This window comes from Paroedura picta, chromosome 2, assembly GCF_049243985.1.
Source record: "Paroedura picta isolate Pp20150507F chromosome 2, Ppicta_v3.0, whole genome shotgun sequence".
In the NCBI taxonomy this organism is placed as follows: domain Eukaryota; kingdom Metazoa; phylum Chordata; class Lepidosauria; order Squamata; family Gekkonidae; genus Paroedura; species Paroedura picta.
This window is the reverse complement of record NC_135370.1, coordinates 57,628,945-57,650,337: the sequence shown is the minus strand read 5'-3', so window position 1 is coordinate 57,650,337 and position 21,393 is coordinate 57,628,945. Positions and strand designations below refer to the sequence as shown.

General features: G+C 40.7%; 2 protein-coding genes across 8 annotated transcripts in view; one reads left to right on the top strand and one right to left on the bottom strand.

Annotated features, from left to right (window-relative positions):
- RAB3GAP1 (RAB3 GTPase activating protein catalytic subunit 1) overlaps positions 1-18,400 on the top strand; it is a 35,134-nt gene extending 16,734 nt beyond the window's left edge. For 2 of the 4 annotated variants that reach the window (XM_077320222.1, XM_077320224.1), the window contains 16 exons: positions 1,059-1,140; positions 1,951-2,019; positions 2,609-2,682; positions 3,884-3,976; positions 4,463-4,632; positions 5,937-6,035; positions 6,394-6,566; positions 7,064-7,118; positions 7,448-7,777; positions 9,848-9,985; positions 11,219-11,446; positions 12,182-12,278; positions 12,369-12,472; positions 12,565-12,680; positions 13,419-13,521; positions 17,507-18,400. In XM_077320222.1, coding sequence (XP_077176337.1) covers positions 1,059-1,140; positions 1,951-2,019; positions 2,609-2,682; positions 3,884-3,976; positions 4,463-4,632; positions 5,937-6,035; positions 6,394-6,566; positions 7,064-7,118; positions 7,448-7,777; positions 9,848-9,985; positions 11,219-11,446; positions 12,182-12,278; positions 12,369-12,472; positions 12,565-12,680; positions 13,419-13,521; positions 17,507-17,743 — 2,168 coding nt within the window. In that variant the 3' untranslated portion in view covers positions 17,744-18,400. Of the gene's footprint in view, positions 1-1,058; positions 1,141-1,950; positions 2,020-2,608; positions 2,683-3,883; positions 3,977-4,462; positions 4,633-5,936; positions 6,036-6,393; positions 6,567-7,063; positions 7,119-7,447; positions 7,778-9,847; positions 9,986-11,218; positions 11,447-12,181; positions 12,279-12,368; positions 12,473-12,564; positions 12,681-13,418; positions 13,522-17,506 lie in introns of those variants that run through there. The other 2 variants (XM_077320223.1, XR_013228148.1) reach the window with 2 other exon arrangements.
- A 281-nt stretch (positions 18,401-18,681) lies between these two features.
- The window catches only part of ZRANB3 (zinc finger RANBP2-type containing 3), a 56,645-nt gene continuing 53,933 nt past the window's right edge, over positions 18,682-21,393 (bottom strand). For all 4 annotated transcript variants that reach the window (XM_077320221.1, XM_077320217.1, XM_077320220.1 and 1 more), the window contains exons 20-21: positions 19,599-19,730; positions 18,682-19,035 (exon numbers count right to left, since the gene is read on the bottom strand). In XM_077320221.1, the coding sequence (XP_077176336.1) occupies positions 18,937-19,035; positions 19,599-19,730 (231 nt within the window). In that variant the 3' untranslated portion in view covers positions 18,682-18,936. The remainder of the gene's footprint in view (positions 19,036-19,598; positions 19,731-21,393) is intronic.

Genomic DNA, 21,393 nt, shown 5'->3' with positions numbered 1-21,393 from the left:
TAATGGCTCTGAGGAAGAGAGCCATCAGGTCTAGCTGGCAGGGTGTGGGGAGGAAATATCCCCTGGCAGAGGGGCCAAGTGTGAAAAATGTTGCAAGACAAAGGATTTTCCTAGGAGCCCTTAGGCAAACAGGAAGAAGCCAGTCCACTCGCTTAGAAATACAATGGGGGGGGGGAACTGATGCGAGCTTGAGTCCAGAGGCACCTCTGGGTCAGGCAAAGGCTGTCATTCCAAACCTAAGGCAGAGATGGAGTCTGGCCTGGCTTGGCCGACCCTAGCAGTGTTGTCTTGGCTTTAGCTTAAGCCTAGACTAGTGTGTGGTGCCATTGGTTATAAAAGACAGTGTGCCTGTCATAAGGCAGGGATCCTGCCATGCGTAACACCCCGCAGTAAAAAACTTCCCAGGCCGCAAGCTTGCGGCCCGGGAAGCTTCTTACTGCGGGAGGGCAGGGAGAGGGAATCAGGGCCGGGCCGCGCCCGTGCGGGCGCTGCCCGATGTGCGGGCGCGGCTTGCGGGGCAGGGCGCGGCCCGATGGGGGGGCGTGGCCCGATGTGCGAGCGCGGCTTGCAGGTGCGGCTTGCGGGCGCAGCCCGATGCGGGGGCCGATGCGGGGGCGTGGCCCGCGCGGGCCACGGGCCGCGCCCCAATGCCCTGCCGGTACCCAACCTCAGAAAGGTTGGGGACCACTGCAGTAGCACACACTACAGCTTCTAGCTGTCATCAACGAGTATTAGCTAGAAAAGCAAGGTTGGCCCAATATGCCCACTGTATGTGGTTTTCTGGCACCTGTACTGGCAAGTGTGGGCCTTTGTTCAAGTGCAGCATTATGATCCAGTCCACTCTTTAGCTGGCATGGTGTTGAAGAGTTGAAGCACAAGATGTGCAAACAGTTTCTTAAATGCAGCAAGCGCAGCAGTGTTATTTTGGTTCAAGCATTGTTTTAAGTATGTAACTTTACCTGCTTTCCATTTGTAGGTGGGAAATATTGTATTTGGTAGTGAACTAAACTACCAAGCAGTTGTTTGCTGCTTTTCACATAATGTTGCTTTGTCTATAGATATAGATGCTTTGGTTGGAGGAGAAGTCGGAGGCCTAGAATTTGGAAAGTTACCATTTGGTGCCTGTGAGGATCCTATCAGGTAAAACTTGGAGTTATTTAAATATTCAGGTCAAATACTCCAATGGGATTGCTTTTGCATCCTGGTAGGGAATGATCTAAACTTTTAAATGTTTCCTTGCATCTTTTTTGGCTCACTTTTTTATCTTTGAAAACCCCTGAAACATTCTTCAGGCTTCGAGAATATCACAGAAGTAATGTGATGGTACAGAATATGGTTGGAAGCATAGCTGTGTACACACCCACCCCCTGTTCCCACCTCCTCCAGGCCCATCATTGGCTTTGGGAGGAGAGGTGTGGGTTGACATGACCATATACAGCAGACTTTCTCAACCAAGTTTACATGAAACCTTGGGGTTTCTTGATGGCTCTGGAAGGGTTTCTTGAATGGATGAGAGGTAATTATATGTATGTAATTAATTTGTTAAACATTTATTAGCGATATGGCCATGTTAATCTACCTACCCTTCCCAAAATAGCCAATGATGGGCCTGGAGGGGGTGGGAAAGGGGGCCTTGGATGGGCGTGTACACAGCTAAGGGGATGTAAGTGAAAGTATAGTTTAAGAACCTGTTTCTACTGTTCTTTTTTTCTGCTATCAAATAGATCAAAATATGGAATAATGAAAAATTATGTACTGTTGCATGGAAAAAATTCTGTGTTAATATAATGTTCTTCATTTTAGAACATATTTTCCTGTCAAAATGAAGGCCGTATAAATGATACATATGTCTGTATGTAAATGGCAAATGTATTTAGTAGTAATTTCTAATTTGTGGCTGTATAGAAGTTTCTGTAACTCTATTCAATGTATACTTTTTGGATATTTCAGTGAACTCCAATTAGCAACTACTTGGCCTCATCTAACAGAGGGTATAATTGTGGACAATGATGTTTATTCGTAAGTACATTTACTTGTCTTTGGCTTTGGCAGTCTTAAAAAATCTCAGATGTATGTTTCAGAGTTGTTCTTTTGCCTTGAGCTCTACAGTTTGATTTTGCATTGGGCAAAGTAGGGCGATCTTTTGCCTACTGCGTATAAATTTCATTGAGAGCCCCCTGCACTGTTATTGTTTTTTGCTTATCCTAATTGTGGCATTGTAACAGCCAACTGGAAAAGGGAAAGGTGCAGAGTGCACGTGGGAGAGAATAATGTCAGGAAAGTACTTAAGACCTAAATAGCTCAAGTTTATTAGAAGACAATTACATCAGTCATTGTTTAGGCACATTGTTGAGGAAGTGCTGAGATCTCCTGCTGAGACTTGGTTGCAGCCAGAATTTATCTAGACAGAATACCCTTTACAGCAACTGTAGAGCTAAACAGATTAGGGAAGAGAGTGTAAGGACGGAGTAAGGGATGATGAATCAAGTTAAAATAATTCTACAGCAATGCATGCTGAGGATTGGACTGAAAGTTATAAAGGTACTTCCTTCAAATTTGTATCTTGCTGAAGCACAGTCATAAGTAATAGTAGTTTTTGTTGTTCTAGAGACTTGGATCCCATGCAAGCTCCTCAGTGGTCTGTGAGAGTCCGCAAAGCAGATAATCCACAGTGTTTATTGAGTAAGCAACCAACAGAACTTATTTTGAAATATTTTAAGCAATGGTAGTTTGAATCAAATATCTGTGGAAGATGTTTGCTATAGTTAAAAATATTTTTCAGAGACTGATAACTTTTTCAAAAATAAATATGTCTAAAGACTAATCTATTAAGATTTCTAAGGTTGCGATTCAGCTGTGGCTCATTCCTGAGCTGGATATCGGACTATTAAAAAAAAAGATAGATCTGCCTGCAGAGGAAGTAGGAGGCATAATCGATTTCAAGTTACCTTTTATTCCACTTCTGAGAAGAAACCCTCAGATTTAATTCTCAACTATATTTCTCTACTTTTCCTCTTTCTGTTTTCTACTGACTGAAGCTGAGTGGGAGGGAGGAGACAGAGACTGTCTGCTTCTAACTAGTGGTCCTGCCCCATCCCTCACTAAGAGTAACTTGCATGTCTCACCCTCTGAAAATGCTGGCAGGTTGCGTTAGCAGAAATACACAATTTAAAACTGGAGGCCCATTAATAAGAAGGGCGTCATATAAGAGATGTGATAGTTGTTACCCAGAATGCTCCCAGGCACTGAACAGTGCACCCCAAAATTCTCTTGAGATACAGACAAACTCTTCATAGGCTTTGTGGCAAGGGCTATATGTTGGTACTAAGATCAGCAAATAGCATAGCATCCTGTGGCAATGGGAGCTACTCTGGAAGTCATTCAAGTAACAGTTGCAGCTTCCACTGTAACCAGGAGAGGGATAAGAACAGTATTTCTTTAGGAAGAGGTACGTCACTGCCCTAAATAGCAGCCAGTTTGGCCTGGATTAAGACCTACAGTCATTAACCTTAAAGCAGCCCTTTTCAACCTTTTGACCATGAAGGAGCCCCTGAAATATGTTTTCAGGCTTTGAGGACCCCCGGAAGTGATGTATTGTTTTTAAGACACCTTTTTTTGGATTCTGCAAAAATTCTTTGATACCATCTGTACAATGTCCCTTCACAGTTTTAATTTACGGGAAGACTAATAAAATGGATGCCAGGCTTGCTTCTTGAGGGATGGCCTTCCACAGAGGAAACATCACCTGTCCCTGGTGACTGTCTACTTCACTTGCATCAGTGGGGATAGCAAGATTAATGCTGGGTATATGGAGTAAACCATTGGGAAGCTAATATTCAGGATTTTGGTGTACATTTGGATGATGACCTATTTCCTTTCACAGGTGACTTTGTCACTGAATTTTTCAAGCTGTGTCGTCGCAAGGAATCAACTGATGAGATTCTTGGAAAATCAGCATTTGAAGAAGAAGGAAAAGGTATAAGCTATTTTATATGCTAAGTTTCTTGGTCTTGCTTCTTTATCATTACTGAACCTGGAGGCTTGATGGAACAGATTGCTGGTATACATTCCCTCCCCACTTTCTCAGGATGATTCTCTTTATACGCTGTCATTCTCCCCCTTTACTACATTACCTATTTTATTTTGCCAGATCGCAAATAATTTATCTGACTATGTAATATTTCCCCCCATTTTTTAACCACTTCTAATACTGATTTTCTATTTTATGACAAATTGCTTGAGAGTACCCTTACCCAGCAAAGGCCAAAGTAGATTAGGCAGTAGATGGCACACTTGGATTAGGCAGTAGATGGCAGACTTGATTTGATTTAGCAAAGCAGTTTTCTTGTATGTTGTGTCTGTCTTGCTAAGAATGGCTTGAGACAGTTTATGTAGATAAGATACTGATAACAGCAGTGCAAATCACAGAAAAATTTATAAGTTCAACTCTGGTATTTTATAGAAGTTGCTGATATAAGCCATGCTTTGTCAAAGCTCACGGAACCAACACCAGTACCAATCCATAAATTGTCAGTGACAAACATGGTTCACACTGCAAAGAAAAAGATTCGTAAGCACAGGGGTGTAGATGAATCACCATTGAAAAATGAAGTCCTCAATACTATTCTCTTGGTGAGTAAACTGTACTATGTTGCATTTCATGATGCTGGTTTCTAACTGAATTTGCATTCTTACTCAAACCAAAGGAATGGTTATTATTGGTGGCAATAGATGAAAAGTGCTTGTTTTAGCCCAGGGGTAGTCAAACTGCGGCCCTCCAGATGTCCATGGACTACAATTCCCAGGAGCCCCCTGCCAGCATTCGCTGGCAGGGGGCTCCTGGGAATTGTAGTCCATGGACATCTGGAGGGCCGCAGTTTGACTACCCCTGTTTTAGCCTTTATTTGAAGAAATGCACACACAAAATAGCCATGTTCGGCTATAACTTTTGATATTAAGTAGCTGCTGTGTTTCTCTGATGTTATTGCTGTAGTGAGGGTTCTGAAATTTTTAAAGATCTAGTGTGTTCAGTGTACTTTGTTAGTGTTTAGGATGTATCTTGCTTGTAAAATCAGTATGTCTGACATGCTTGCTGAAGAGGTAAAATGGCCGTTGTTTCCCTAAACCTGTTTTAAAGGATGAGTATGGCTTCTTGCTAATTTAACTGCAGTAGCTAGTGCGAGTTTGCTTGGTTTTCCTGTTTTTATTGGTTTATTTTTTCTGTTACAGTGATTTATCTTGAACCTTTACATTATAAGGCATATTACCTATACATTTTATTTATATGTTTACTTTACACCCTGCCTTTCTCCTCATTTGGGACCCAAGTGGCTTATATCATTCTCATCTCCATTCTGTCCTCACAACAACCCTGTGAAGTAGGTTAGACTGAGAGTATGTGGCTGGTCTGAGGTCACCCAGCAAGTTTTCATGGCAGAATGAGGACTTGGACCAGAGTACAAAACTCTGGCTCCCATGGTGCAAAGGGAGCAATAAGAAAATACTTGCTCTAAGGCATTTAGTGTGTGTCCTGGCTCAGAGAAAAGTCTTGATGGTGTTTGTCTTAATAGAAACAAAAAGCAATAATTAGGTTACAAAGGGAGGGGTAGGACAGCAAGATATTTGCGTGGCTGTGGCAAGGTAAAAAGAGTAAGGCAAACGGGGACTAAAATGGAATACAGCCTGCCACTGTGATATTAGGCAGGAGGTCCAATTCAGGCTCTTGCAGAATGTCGAGAAGGTTGGTGGCGGCAGGGCTTGGAGCAAACATGCCCTCTGTGACAGCTTGAACTCCTCGGTGTCTTGTTAAGCCAAGTAATATCAGAGTTATGAATATCCTGTCTTTAAAACAGTGGTCGCAGCAACTAATATTGCCAAACTGCCTAGTTGTCCGAAAAACATTTGAAAGTTGACAGTTATGTATTTTTCCCCTGAAGTACTTATTCCCTGATGCTGCTGAAAAATCAGCAGATGGATCTGACGCCAGAACCAGTACTTCAACAGGAAGCCTCCCTCCTCCGGACAGTGAAGACTATGTAAGTTCAAACTGTATGTAAGAAACATAGATTTTAATGACTTTTATTTTTTTTAAAAACCATAGAAACAGGGATCTGGTTGGAACTTCAACACACACACACACACACACGTTTTAAACCATTGGAAATAAAAGGGTGATTTTTAACCTGAAAACCTATTGTGTCTATTATTTCTCAATACATTTTAAAAATCGAATAGCTATGTTTATTCTATTTTTAAAATTCTAGGTAAAACTGAATTATCCACCAGTTATTACAGAATTCTGCTGCCTGTTCCTGCATATGAGTTCTTTGAATCCCCCCCCCCCCCCGGTCTTATCCTTGATCCCTTCTCTTCCATTTTGTGTGTGTTTTCTAGAATCTCTACATCCAATTCAAATCTGCTCCTTTGGATAGCCTTACTTACAAACTGGCCCTTTGTCTTTGTATGATCAACTTCTACCATGGTGGAGTCAAAGGAGTTGCACATCTTTGGCAGGAATTTGTCCTGGAAATGCGTTACAGATGGGAGAATAACTACTTCATTCCAGGGTGAGTTTGTATTAGTGTTGGGGAGGTTATAAACAGCAAATGGGCAGCCATAGGTGATACCCGTTAAAAATGAGCAAAAGGCAAAATTCTGGTGCGACTTCAATGGCCTTCTTGCTGCAGCCTTGGTCCCACATCAGTTAGTAGGAATGATGCATTTGATAGACTTCTATTCCACCCTTTCTCCAGAGACCTCCAAAATTTCTCAATAGCCTGTGAAGAAAGTCAGCCTGAGAAGCTTAGCCTCGCCCACAAGCATCCCATTTCCAGTCAAGCACTAGAGGCAGTGATTTAAGTACTTGCACTACACCTTTTAAGTATTTGCAGGCAGATATTGAGTGATTTGCTATATTTTGGCATGTAATTGGCTATAGCTTTCTTATGTAGGTTTCTCTGCTTCTGAAAAAGTACATTACGATGTGACTGTCAGCCTTTCAGAAATTATTAATTTGAAACATTCTGATATTTGCTGAAGTAATCTAAATGTAACTTCTTGTTAGGTTAGCCAGTGGTGCTCCCGATCTGAGATGTTGTTTACTGCACCAGAAACTTCAGGTACCTATTACAAGATAAGTGCTATACAAAATAATGCCATTTTAATTGTGTTCTTAAAAAAAATAGTGTGTATTGCTCCATACATGTTGCTTCAGGAATAGTAAAAAGTGGTTCAAGAACTTACTGACCTTTTTGGATAGCATATCAAATTGCTAGAGAGTGGCAGTTAATGAAGCAGCTTTTCCACACTGATATTGTCTGAGGTGATGGAAAAGTCATACTTTGTGTGCTTTAATCCCTCTGGTTGCTGTCTCTTATCTGTCCTGTTTTGCAGGATAAATGGAAAGGCTGCTGTTGGAGATTAATATAATTTGTGCTTTCTGTTCTAGATGTTAAATTGCTGCATTGAAAGAAAGAAAGCGAGAGATGAGGGGAAAAAATCAAATAGTTCTGACCGTTCATCTGGTGACCCTGGCAGAGTGGAGAGTGATAAGGAGAAGGGAGAGGCTGGGAAGTCCTGGGAATCATGGAGCGATAGTGAGGAAGAATTTTTTGAATGCCTAAGTGATACGGAAGAACTGAAAGGAAACGGACAAGACAATTTGAAAAAAGAAGGCAGCAAAGAGACTTTGCCCTTAAAGCCAGAAGGTCGTCTACATCAGCATGGCAACTTGATTTTGCTTCATCTTGAGGAACCTCTCTATGTTCCGATAACACAGGTTAGGCAGTAGCTTGAAAGCTGATCTATGTAGAAGATGATTAGGTGAGCAACTGTAAGGAGGACAACATATGAATAATTTTTAGGTATTGAGGGCAGGTTTTTGTCATGAATGTTTTGATATATATCTGAAATGTGGTGATGTGTAGAGGACATTGGTGAAACAATTGCATAGATTATTTTTATTTATTTATATTTATTTTAGATTTATATACCGCCCTCCCCGAAGGTTCAGGGCGGTTTACATTAAACTAATCAACAATACATGAAACAATACATCTCTGCTATGAACCCTCCTGTATTTTCATAGTTGCTCAAAGATGTGTAACTTTGTCTAGAAGACAGGGCTAGGAATACAATAGTATGATTCAGTTAAAGTTAAGCACTTTAATGCCCATTGATTTTTACAGGTGAGAAGAAAACAAATGCTTAAATAGGTCTTCCTGAAATCAGTGGGTTTGGAAATGCTATGGACCAATTTTTCTCCATAGTTAGAATTGTGTGAAGCTGCCACTATGTTATTTTTGTGACTGAGGATGTATGTTCTGCCCCATCCCCTAAATTTAGTCACAATACATTTATTAGTTAAGATATCCCCAAGATTCTTTGTTTTGGTTGCAGCAGACTAACTCAGATGCCTGAGAAGCTTAACCTCTATGTAAAATGCTCTTTCCTAAAACCTGACCCTGATTGCCTGTTGGTTATATCCGGTCCTGTTTTCCACCTTGGAACTCAAGTGGCTTACATGGGATTTCCTGGACATCTTGTATCCAGGCACTCAGAATACAACTACTTAGCTTCAGCAAGGCTTTGCAGTACCATGTGCTCTCCAACCATGCTCTGGGAACCATTTAACATTGTGCAGCCTGTAACACTGTACATTTGGGACCATGTCAGCAACTAGAGACTAAAGGTTCTTCCATGCTGAAGTCACAGGTAGTTTTGTTGGTCTGCATATGACCTGATCACACAGTGATCACACATCTCTACTGATAAGCTTTTATTGCTGCAGCCAATGGGAGGGAGGGAGGGGAGTCAGGTCACTATTCTGGAAGCTTCTGTGTTTTTCCAAGAATGTCAGCTTTGCCAAAGGCCTAGGGAAATAGACACAGTTGATGATGGCTATAAATCCTTTATTTTGGACATGTTAAATGTTCCTGCCTAATAAGAGGGATTCTTGACTCCATCAGATCATACTGTTGATCATGAAAACCTGTTTTTTGCCATTACTCTTAAATGCTTCAGTCATTAAACCTGCTCCCCCTTGAATCTGGGGTTCTTACCTAAAGTAGGCCAGATAGCCCTTTATTTATGCCATCTCCTAACACCAAACCAATGGAGAACCTTCTCTCTGGCCAGATCCAATGCTGTACTCTCAGCCATTCTTTTAGGGAGATACCAAAAGATGCCACATTCAGATAGATATTGTCCATGTAAAACCAATAATTATGAAACTGTCCTGCACATCTTTTTTATTGTCCTTCTTATACAAGTATCCATATAAAATATTTGAACCCTATTTTGGTGAATAAGTGGGGATTTCCTGACCTTTTAAAAGTTTCCTTTCTTTTAGATAATTCCAATACAGAAATAATACAAAAAGTAGCTAAATTTCTGCATGGTGTCATCAAATTGCATCAGGACCATTGTTAAGAACTATCTCTGTATACGTATCAGTTTTGTGGTTTCTTGTTTTAACCAATTTGTCCTTATGTTTACTCATTCAGATTCTAGTGATAGAGTTGTAAATTAATAATATATATATTTTAAAAAATAAACCCTTACTGAGTCCTCTGACTGTGGCCACATGGGTCAGAGTAAGCTCTGTCATTGATTTTATAGCTGGATTTCAGGAGGAGGGGAAGGTGGTGCTGCAGATGAGTTGCTTGTGCCAGTACACTGACAGATGTACATTTCAAAATGAACAGGAAAACTATTTTTTATTTTGGTCAGATTTAAGTTGTGAATCAGGGGGAATACATTTGATTGCAAGTTCTTTTTGGCAGTATGTACCCCATTGAGAGAAGCCAAGGGAGATCCCTTTACAATCTTCTGTGTTTGTACTGTGTAGGAACCAGCTCCGATGACAGAAGATCTGTTAGAAGAACAGTCTGAAGTTTTGGCTAAACTGGGAACATCAGCAGAAGGAGCTCATCTTCGAGCTCGCATGCAGAGTGCTTGTTTGCTGTCTGATATGGAATCCTTCAAGGTAAATACTGACTTACAAATTCCACGGTTCTGTCTTAATAATATGAATATTGGAATTAATAACAGGACCCAAGCCTTAAAGGTCCAAAGCAAAATTTTGAACTTGATCCAGAAACAGACTGGCAACCATGCAATTGCCTCAGCAGTGGCTGGACCAGCTGTCATGGACAAGGGTGGGCCCGCATAGAGCGAGTTACAGAAATCTAACCTGGAAGTGACTGTTGCATGGATCACTGTGGCAAGGTGTTTCAAGGACAAGTAGGGCACTAGGAGCCATGCCTGGCGCAGATGAAAAAACGCCATTTGGGCTACCTTTGTGATCTGAGCCTTCATAGATAATGAGGCATCAAAGATCACACCCAAATTCCTGGCCAAGGCTGCAGATGTCAGTTGCACCCTGTCCAGGCAGGGTAATCACGCTTCCTAATCCTGCCCTCTTCTTCCCAGTCACAGGACCCTCGTTTGGTGTAGTGGTTAGGAGTGCGGACTTCTAATCTGGCATGCCGGGTTTGAATCTGCGCTCCCCCACATGCAACCAGCTGGGTGACCTTGGGCTCGCCATGACACTGATAAAACTGTTCTGACCAAGCAGTGATATCAGCGCTCTCAGCCTCACCCACCCCACAGGGTGTCTGTTGTGGGGAGAGGAATGGGAAAGATTGTAAGCTGCTTTGAGCCTCCTTCGGGCAGGGAAAAGTGGCATATAAGAACCAACTCTTCTTCTTTTGGAGGGGTTGAGTTTTAGGCGACTCTTCCCTCTTCCTCTTTCTCTTCCTTTGTTGAAAAATTGTAAGCTAAACAGGAGGTCTGAAATAATCACTAATTGCTCTCAACTAGTTAAACTCATTCATAGTATTTAGTCAACTAAAAGAATAAAAAAACAGAATTGCAGGTAGCTGAGAAACAATAATGTTTTAAAATGTCAAATAATAAAAGTCAGTCCTGTTATACCAGCGTTTGATTGGGAAGATGCATGGTGGGGGAAAAAACTGTTTACCATATTTGCCAGCGTATAAGACAACTGGGCGTATAAGACGACCCCCCAACATTTCCACTCAAAATATAGAATTTGTTACATTACAATACAGTACTATGGGCCACTATGGGCAGCTATATCTATCCCAACTGAAGTGCACCCGGTGTATAAGACGACCCCCCCACTTGGAGGCATGTTTTTCAGGGGGGAAAAGTAGTCTTGTACGCCAGCAAATACTGTACTTCTTTTCTCTCCAAGGCTGCCAACCCTGGTTGTTGTCTGGAAGATTTTGTGAGATGGTATTCGCCTCGGGATTACATTGAAGAGGAAACCGTGGATGAAAAAGGAAATGTCGTTATTAAAGGCGAACTGAGTGCCCGAATGAAGATTCCAAGTAACATGTGGGTTGAAGCATGGGAGACAGCAAAGCCCATTCCAGCAAGAAGGCAGAGACGACTCTTTGATGATACTAGAGAGGCAGAGAAGGTAAAGAGACAGCTGTTTGTCCAGTGTGAAGTTTGAAATCTGTTAGCACTAAAATAGTGAGAGGTGGTATATAAATTGAATTAATGGATGAATGAATAAATTATGTACTCTTGTCTATGTAGATCAGCCTTTCTCAACTTTCTTACTGCTGAGAAACCCTTGAAACATTCTTCAGCCTCCAAGAAATCCCAGAAGTGGCATGGTCATGCAGACTATGGCTGGGAAGCATAGCTGTGTACATGCCCATCTGGGGGCCCTCCCCTTCCCCTCCCCTCTAGGCCCATCATTAGCTTTGTGCTCTTACATTTGTCATTGTTCTTGCAGCAATTTTTCAAGGGTGGCTGGCTGATGAATTCATACTTCTGCAACAATATCTGCAGAGTTGTTTAGTTGGTAGGAATGTAGCACTTTTATGTCATTTGACTTCTGCTGTTGCAGATTTAGAATTTGAAGTCCCACCAAGTCCAAAACCTCTTTAGCACAAAGATCATGCAGAATCTCTACAAAATAGTTTATCCTATGTAAATGGAGTTCTCATTATGACCATCAATCAAATATAAATATAGATGGCTGTTACTGCAGGGTTTTCTTTTTGTATTTCAGTTGCCATACATTTTTTACGTGCAGTATTTAAAATAAGCAGGGAAATGTTGGGTTATGCTGTGCAGAATCAAGCTGATTGGCTATTCATGCAAGAATTATTGTGGTCATGTAATGCTTTTCCTGCATCTTCAGGTTCTACACTATTTTGCAGTTCAGAAACCAGCAGATCTTGCACGGCACCTCCTGTCTTGTATTCTTCACGCAGCTGTACTCAAGGTAAAAGAAGAAGGTAAATAACTCTCAATAAACTGTGTGAAGTGTATTTGGACTAAAGAGAAAACTGTGACTTCAATACACTTGATTCATGTTCATCTAACAGAATCACTGGAAGATATTACTTCAGTAAAGAAGATAATTAAACTGATAATCATCCATGCCAGTAAAGGTCTCCGGTTTCCAAACCCAGAAGACAAAAAATTAGAAGTAAGCAGTTTTTTCTTAATGTTTAGCTTGGGGACCTAATAAAAAGCAAAGAATAAAGCAGTATATAAAAAAATTTTGTCCCTTGAACATAGGAGATTATTGCTGAGATTACAAATGTGGAGGCCACTATTGCCCAGGCAAGATCGCTGAAAGCAAAGTTTGGGATAGATAAATGTGATCAAGAGGAAGAACGCAATGATCTAGAAAAGTGAGTGATCTTGTATTCTTTGCTTGGGGAAATCAGTATGCAAATGTGGTAGTTGCTGTGCTTTTGGAATTCCTTCAGAAGCCATCTTTCTCTTCTTCCACCTTGTTCTGTCCCTGAAATGTAATTTCAGAAATATATGTTACATAATTATTTGTATCTCTAAGGTTGGGCATCCACTGGACATCCAGTCATGTGTCTTGTATCCTTTCCCACCATAGGAATTAGGATCAGGAATTAGGTATGCATTAGTCCTGTTTTAAAGAATAAAGAAATGCCATTCAGCCAGTGCTGAGTTGTAGCTGGTAAATATGCAAAGAATGTAAATAGGAAACAGATTAGGAAGTTTTAGCACACATTGCTTGATAATTGTTGGCCACCACTGGTACACATAAGGATGGTGGCCAAATTTAGACTAGCTGGTCCATGCACATTCAAGATCTAATGACTGCAGTTGTATGTGAATGGCCTGAATTGGTGAACACCAAAGAAACTTCAAATTATTTCAAAGATGGTGTCTTTACCTGACATTTGTTCACAAAAGAATTGAAGGATGAGAAGTCTCATATACGCATGCATGAGTTTGCCTTCATTTAGCTAGTCTGATTTATGTGACTAGTGCCTTTAGAGCTACTAGCAATATTTATACCCTTTTGAAAAGATTTTAATTTTACAGAGCCAAGCATTTTTAAAAGGAAGTATTATATCTTTCATTGGCTTTCTTTTCCTTTATCCTGTCAGTTTTGTAAACAGCTTTTTGGATCAGCCAGAGGTATCAGTGATTGGTGCTGGAAGAGGGCCTGCTGGTACTATAATTCATAGACTTTTTGTGAATGCACAGAAGGTAAGCCAAAGTTTTTTACATCTCTGATGTAAAGAGGTCATAGTGAGAAGGATACTTATATGTTTGAAAAGTGCTTCCAACATAAGGACATCTGGTTGTATTGGGTAACTCAGTATTTACAAAGCATACATTATTGATCCGTATTCCATTCACCAGAGTTGTAGTTGGTATGACTGTAAAAATTCAGGCATGTTGATTAACAGTATGAGTGGTTAGTTGGTTGATTCACATGAAGTGATATGGTCCCTGGCATCCAGAACAAAATCAAGTGAATTGTAGTGCTCATTATTTTTTTTGTCATAGTTTTAAAGAGTAGATTCAGGGCTGTTGTAGTGTGCATAGACAGCTCAGGATCTTTTGTTATTGAACCAGCTGCTGAGATCTCAGAGCAGGTTTGGGGAAAAAGAGAGGAAAGACTTATGAAGCAGGGACATCCTAGAAAAAGTGATTGAGAAGAGATCAGGAGTAATTGAGGAAAGAGTGGCAGAATGGGAAGAGCAGAGAACTGCACATGGCTGTGAACTGCAGAAGAGAGAAAGATAAATGAATGATCTTAAATAACCAGGCACTTTATGGCTGCAGGCCTCTAGTTTTTCAAGCAGCTTGCCCCCATGGCTTGAATCTAAGATGACCTTTGCACAAGCTGAATATGAGTTGGCTTTGTGCTTGAAACCAAGGGTTTCCCCTATCCTCCCTTTAGCCTCTCATGCCGAATTACATGCTCCAGAGATTACTTGGCATCTTAAGTGAGGAGCTGTAGCAGGAAGGGGAAAGCCTCACTATACGGCCACGTGTTGTCCTTTACATTAAAGCCTATGCTTTCTGCAATAGGGGTGCTGTGTGCGGGTAATTCCACATGGGATGTGGTGCTCAGTGGACTGAAGTTAAGTTAGGAACACAGTTTTATTTGGCTAGGTTTTTATGTTGATAGGACATGGAACTCTGCTTCCAAACATAAAAGGTAGCATGATTTTCCATTATTACTTATTCTACATTGTGACTGATGTTTTTAATTATGTGTGAAGTAACATAGCACTGCAGCTTGTAGAGGTACCAGTAACCTTTGCTTTCTTTGCCCTTGTCACTTTTAGAGTGACAAGCAGTTTGTTAGAGCGATAAGCAGTTTGACTCATTTCACCTCTATCTAGTCTGTACTAACTACGACTTCCTCTAGATCTAAGTTTGTAGCTAATCCCTTGAAATGAACTTAGTTTATGGCTTTTAGGGGGGTAACAGATCTAAGTGGCCATGCTGGGGCAGAAATCAGACTGAGTCACAGTATGCAGTTCCTTAATGCAGCGCACATGAAAACTTACACCCAGAATAAAACTCTGTTGTTGGACTCACACTTTGTTCTGCTGCTTCAGACCAACACGGCTGCCTCCCTGGATCTAGTCTAGCGTTGAAACTATTACACCAACCTGGCTTTCAAACAGAGGCAATATGTATAGTACACCACAGTCTGTGCTGTATCTTTGTAGCATATATGCAGATTTGGACTTGGTTCTTAAAGTGCTGCTCCATAGATAGTAGAAGCAGCTCTGCTAAGCTTTTCCATCTGCAGAGGAGGGGATTCTCAGTACTTCACCTCACACTCTTGGTTTGCTTTGTACACTGCTCCTTTGGGTTCATTGACCTGCAAGAGTGCAGTTTTAGGGGACAAAGACGGGTACAGTAAAAGGGAGGGGGAGGCAGGGAATTTGCCTTCCTCTGGCGCACTGGTTCTCAACCTTCCTAATGCCACGACCCTTTAATATAGTTCTTCATGTTGTGGTGACCCCCATCCATAAAATTATGCAAGTGTTCATTCACAGAAATTAAACTGAAACTGACCAATGGCGTGAAGATCCATTGTTCATGATTGTATAGAAATTGTTCTTTTTTTCTGGGGGTTCTCAGTTCAGTTCTGCCTCTTGTCCCACTGTGCCAATCTTGCTCTTTTCTGCTGCTTCAGACAGACATACACTTTATTTCAATCTACCCTGCCACCCCTGTGAAATTGTCGTTCGACCCCCCGGTTGAGAACCACTGCTCTAGCGTGATTTTGCTTAACATCTGAGCCTCGGCAACTAAAGATTATTGTATTTCTTTTAGAAAAACTATAGCTGTATGGAAAACCAGGATGGTGGTATAGTTAAAGTGCCAGATTAGGATCTGGGAGACCAAGACTTGAATTCCTACTTTGTTAGGGAAACTTAGCTGACTGGCTGAGTTCACACCAATCATACTCTATCATCCTAACCATCTCACAGAATCGGCATTTTGAGGATGGAGTGGAGGAGAATAAGCTGATGAGGGCCTCTTTGGGAAGAAAAGCATTGTGTGTGTTTGTGTGTCTCTGTGTAAAACAGAACAATTGGTTTGTGAAGATTTTCAGCCATTCTGAAGCTTTTAAAAACCTATAATCATAGTCATTGCAGATGGCGAACTCCTGTGTCCATCTTAAAGTTGCAGGATTTATTTATGAGAGGCATGTTTAAAACTGAATGGGTAAAACTTGGATTGATTTGATGTGTCAAGCTGATGTCAGTTTCCATGTACCAGTTGTGTGTCAGTGTATGTTACATTTGTTATGGTATCCGAGTGTGTGTCATAGTTTCCTTGACAGCAACATACTCCTTGAATCCAGGGCACATTGCTTTTAAAGCAGAGCATTCTGAAACCCCTGTCTAACCCCATGTGAGTCATCTCTGACTTGCCTTTTTTCTATCTTTTATCACTGGTGTTTTCTTATCCAGCTGACTGAATCTTCTGAGGAGGTAATTAGCTCTTTCCCTCATTTCCTAGTCATCCACCTAACTTCATATTAGGTGCACAGAAATGAATGCTATAGCTAGCCTAGTACAATGACTTGATTTCACCAGTACTGCTTATTTGCACACTCAAATGGTTAGAATAATTTATTCTTTCCAACTTCAAATAGGTTTTTCTTTCAGTGCCAGGTTTTGAAACAAAGTAAGTTCTGAAAAAAACTTGAGGCTGAAAAACTGGGTATATGATCAGAACCTGAAAAACTTTTGAAGTTGGAATGTCTCTTGTTGCCTAGAAATGCTGCTGATGCATTTGAATTCACACAAGATTTTTTTAGGTTGCAAAGCACAGTACAGAAATCCTATAACCAAGTACCTAATTTCCCCCAAATTCTTGATACTCATTGTGGAAAATGGTTGTTCGTTTGCTTGCATATATCATTTCCTGATAGAATGCTTGCATAAACAGGTCTGACATAGTCAGTTGTGAAACAGGTGTCAACTAATTATCCAGTCACTTCGGAGTTTGTTTGTTTTTTGGCATGAAGCTACTTTCTGAAATGAACTCACTAGTTAAATCCATTCACCATCATTCACTGGCTGCTAGTCTAGTGTATAGTCCCAATTCACTTGCAACAGATGGGAAAGTGCCACAGCATGTACTTTGCATGTGTCAGGGCCCAGGTCCAGGCTCTGGTTAACAAGCTCCGCAGGATGGGGAGAGACCACTGCCAGTGACAACATACTGTTTTGAGGAGGTTTCGAAAGCATTACAAGTCCAGCCTCAGTTAATTTACTTCCTGTGCTATTGGCCAAAAGATTGGTGAATTAAACATACTGTTACAGTTGGTGTAATTTCCTCCTGAAATCTCAGCATGACAATGCAGTTTTAAGTTGAATGTTTAAACAGTTTTTGAGTGGAGGCCAAAGCAGTTGAAGGCTGGCAGTGGTCTAGGCTGTGCTCTGTTGTGTAGTTACTGGTAATAAGGTCCCTTTCTTGTAGAAGCACAAGAGGCTCTAAAATGAATAATTTCCCCTAGAAATCCAGTGAATGCTGGTATACCTGGCATGTTGTTTGTCTTGCATATGTGTAAATGTAGTGCTATTTGTAAACATGTAGGGTTTGCAGTATTTAGCCGTGTTGCCATTGTGTCTCAGTTACCATGGAGTTCTCCACTGTACATACTTTTATGACGACTTTTTCCTCATTAACGAGACTTCTGGATTCCTTTTAGGTAATGCTGCCACTTGATGAAGATCTGAAGAGATCTGGCTCCTCAGATGAGAAACGATTTAATCCAGGATCAGTTGCTGATTTTCCATCGCCTGCAGGGCGTGAGGTGATTTTACGCACGGTCATCCCTCGGCCTGCCCCGTATTCTAAAGCCCTGCCACAGCGAATGTACAGCGTACTTACGAAAGAGGACTTCCGACTTGCTGGTGCCTTCTCATCTGATACGACATTCTTCTGATGTTGTTGTATTCTCCATTTTCCACCTTGTTGCGGTGGAATATAACAGCCCTGTCTCGCTGTGGAAGTGTAGTTTTGGAGATTAGGATAATCTTATTGTAATTAGTGATTAGCTTCCTCAGAAGCTAGGCTCTTAAATGCCTATGCTGAATACTATCTTTGTCACATGGAATACATTAATGTAAAACGATAGTTTCAGTTTCACTCCTTTGTCTCATTATAGCTATTCCTTAGGGCTTTGTAAATACCTTCGGTGGGATGTTGGGAACAGGACTGCTGCTCTGCATTATTTCTGATGGAGGCCATTTGTCACCAGTGAACAATCTATAATAGAACTACATCGCTATCAAGTGTACAATTTAAGTACTTTTGCAACTTGCAGATTCTATCACCAGGTTTTATGCTCATCTACAATGCAGTGCACTAGTTGTATGATGCTGGCATCAGTAGGTTAAAGCTGTGTATAATGTACCTTTTAAAATGCCTCTAATTCCTGGCCAAAAATTAAGTACCTTGCACCCGCTACTGTGAGTAGAAACGGTCATGAAGGGCTTGGGACTACCAATAGCTTTTACCTTTCCCTACTGTCACCATGCAAATATGTACTTGTTTATGTATGTATTGATGTAATAAGTAAAGGATTATTTTAATGATGCAATTTGCTGTATTTTTGTCAGTAGTTGTACATCTATTGTGCTCCAAAATGGAAAAGTGTAAAAATGGAGTCCGAATATGGAAGCAACAGAGCTGTACTGCATTTGGAGACTGATTTCATGGAATGGATAAATAATGTGCAGAGGTGGTGTTAATAGCTCTAAAATTGTGATTCCATTGTTCACAGGTCAATAGTTTATATAGCCACTTCAGAAGATCTGATGATACCAAGCACATGGTTTGCAATGGCCCATAGTTACAGCAATAAAGTGATACATGTTAGGCTAAGAGTAGCATGTTGGTTTTAATGTACCTACAAATTTAAGAATAAAACAAATTCCATAGATTACAAAATTAAGAACTCTAACTACTTTATATTAAACTATTAATCTGCATCATCTAAATGTAAATAATGCATAAAAACATCTGCTAATACATAATAACAATGATCCTTGTAACGGAAGTTCAATATCATGTTATAGTATATGATTTTTATTGAAATGCTCACACTGTATACAACCCTTAATATACAGTGGCTGACTATAGTTTCACAAAGTATCTAGTAATGTCAGACCCATATTTTGAAGCTAGACTGTGTCTTTTCAGCTGACTTCTTTCCTTTGCTTGTTTTGCTGTTCTCTGCAGAAGAAGGAAAAAAGGACTGTTAAGCATGGAAATGAGGTAGCAATGCTCAAACTTGTTTTATTTACTACTATATATTATTGTACAAGAGGTAACCTAATGCATGAAGTAACTATTCCATTTATAAAGGAAAGTAGATTAGAGTTCACTAACTATTTGAGCAATCTTGAACTACTCCTTAGTATCTTTTCTTCTAATTGAGATCTTATAACTCTAGGCTGCTTTACAGTGTGAGACCCTTGCTCCAAGAAGGTCACTATTGATTTCTCTAACTGGTAACAGCCATTCACAGCCTCAACTAAAGTCTTAAAGATCAGATCCTTGTAATTGGAGATGCCAAGGTCTAAGCCTGGAGCCTTCTGCCTCCAAAGCAAATGTCCTACCAAAGAATCATGGCCTGCCTCCTCAAGCAGAATCCTAAAATGATTTGGGCCATCTGTTCATGCTGTACACAGCCATAGGGTAAATGCAAAGTTTCCCTCACAGCAATTGAATACACAAGAAAGGTTGTGAGATTGCTTCACCCATTTATCTTATTATAACGTTCAATTTATACTCACCTCTTTGTGACATACTGTACATAATGTCTGAAGGTTTTCTAGAGAACACTGTCCTCCCCCACTATAAACTGGCTTTATATGATCCACCTGCCAGAAGTGACCTTCAGTTGGGTTCAGGATAATTTCATTCAACTGCAATAAAATACAGAGGATGAGTTGCTAAAGCTTTGACGTTCAATCTTGCATATATGCAGTCTTAACAGGAGACATTTCCTAGGTCCAACTCCACTCCAGTTTTTGGTACCATTAGTTTATAAAACAGCCCCTCCAGCCTTCTGGAAAGTTCCCCACAGGGAATAATGGAACCAAATAATTTTGGAGTACTACTCCCTCCCTGATCCAATACCAAACCTGTAGTCAGAACCTAAGAGCCTCTTGTGGCGCAGAGTGGTAAGGCAGCCGTCTGAAAGCTTTGCCCATAAGGCTGGGAGTTCAATCCCAGCAGCCGGCTCAAGGTTGACTCAGCCTTCCATCCTTCCGAGGTCAGTAAAATGAGTACCCAGCTTGCTGGGGGGTAAACGGTCATGACTGGGGAAGGCACTGGCAAACCACCCCGTATTGAGTCTGCCATGAAAACGCTAGAGGGCATCACCCCAAGGGTCAGACATGACTTGGTGCTTGCACAGGGGATACCTTTACCTTTACCTTATCATTATTTTTTGGAAAACAACTTTTTCTGGTTATGTACATTTTTAAAGCCCGCCAATCCTATATAATGGTATAATAATTAAAGTTCAGCTGATTCTACAGATAAATGGCTATAAAGACAATGTAATGACTCAAATAAAGAAGAAAGGAATTTTGGAAGAGGTAAAATTTCACCTTGGACCAGAAACAAATGGTTGATTTACCTGTCCAAATATTCTGCGATCACAACTCTTATTAGTATGAGTTGATGAGAACCACTGATGTGCTGCACTGATTAATTGCTCTATGGCACAGTACAAATATAGATGTCAATCTTCCAATTCAAAGTATCAGGCCAAGAGTTTTTACAAATTATGGAAATCGCAAAAGCATGGAAGACTATTGAAAGCATTACCAAAATTCCTTAAGAGTCAGTTTGGCATCGGGGTTAGGAGCGCCAACTTCTAAGCTGGTGAGCTGAGTGAACCTGGGCTCGCCACAGCACTGATAAAGCTGTTCTGACCGAGCAGTGATATCAGGGCTCTCTCAGCCTCACCCACCTCACAGGGTGTCCTGTTGTGGGGAGAGGAATGGGAAGGCCACTTTGAGACTCCTTCAGGTAGAGAAAAGTGGCATATAAGAACCAGCTCTTTTTAATCCAGTAACCCTCCTGAACACCCAGCATCATAACATGCTCTAAGTCTAATAAGGGATAGTTAATAATTTGGGACTCTCATAAAAGAATATTGTTCAAAGCATGGACTTCTGTATACTTAAAAGACGCCTAAACTTGTCCATGCTTTGAAATACCAATATTAGTTCCAATATTAATTAATGCTGATCATGCAGCATTATCTGCCAGGTTGCCTTTAGGTTTGCAGCAACTGATAACGGCCTTTGTTGAATACCATGGGCAAGAAGGCCTTAATACCAACTGTGATGAGTCTAATATAAGTCTAACTCCCAGGAATCAATTGCTTTGGTTTATATTTTTAGTAAAAAAATACCGTTAATTTGGTTTGTCTGTGTCATTTATAAAGGTTATATCGCTGGTATCTGGAATTAAATTTTATGGCACACATGGCCTAGCTTAACGAAGTAACATTTGTCAAATCTAGCCATTGTAACAAATGAACATCTCTACCCCATAGCCAAGAAGCTATCTACG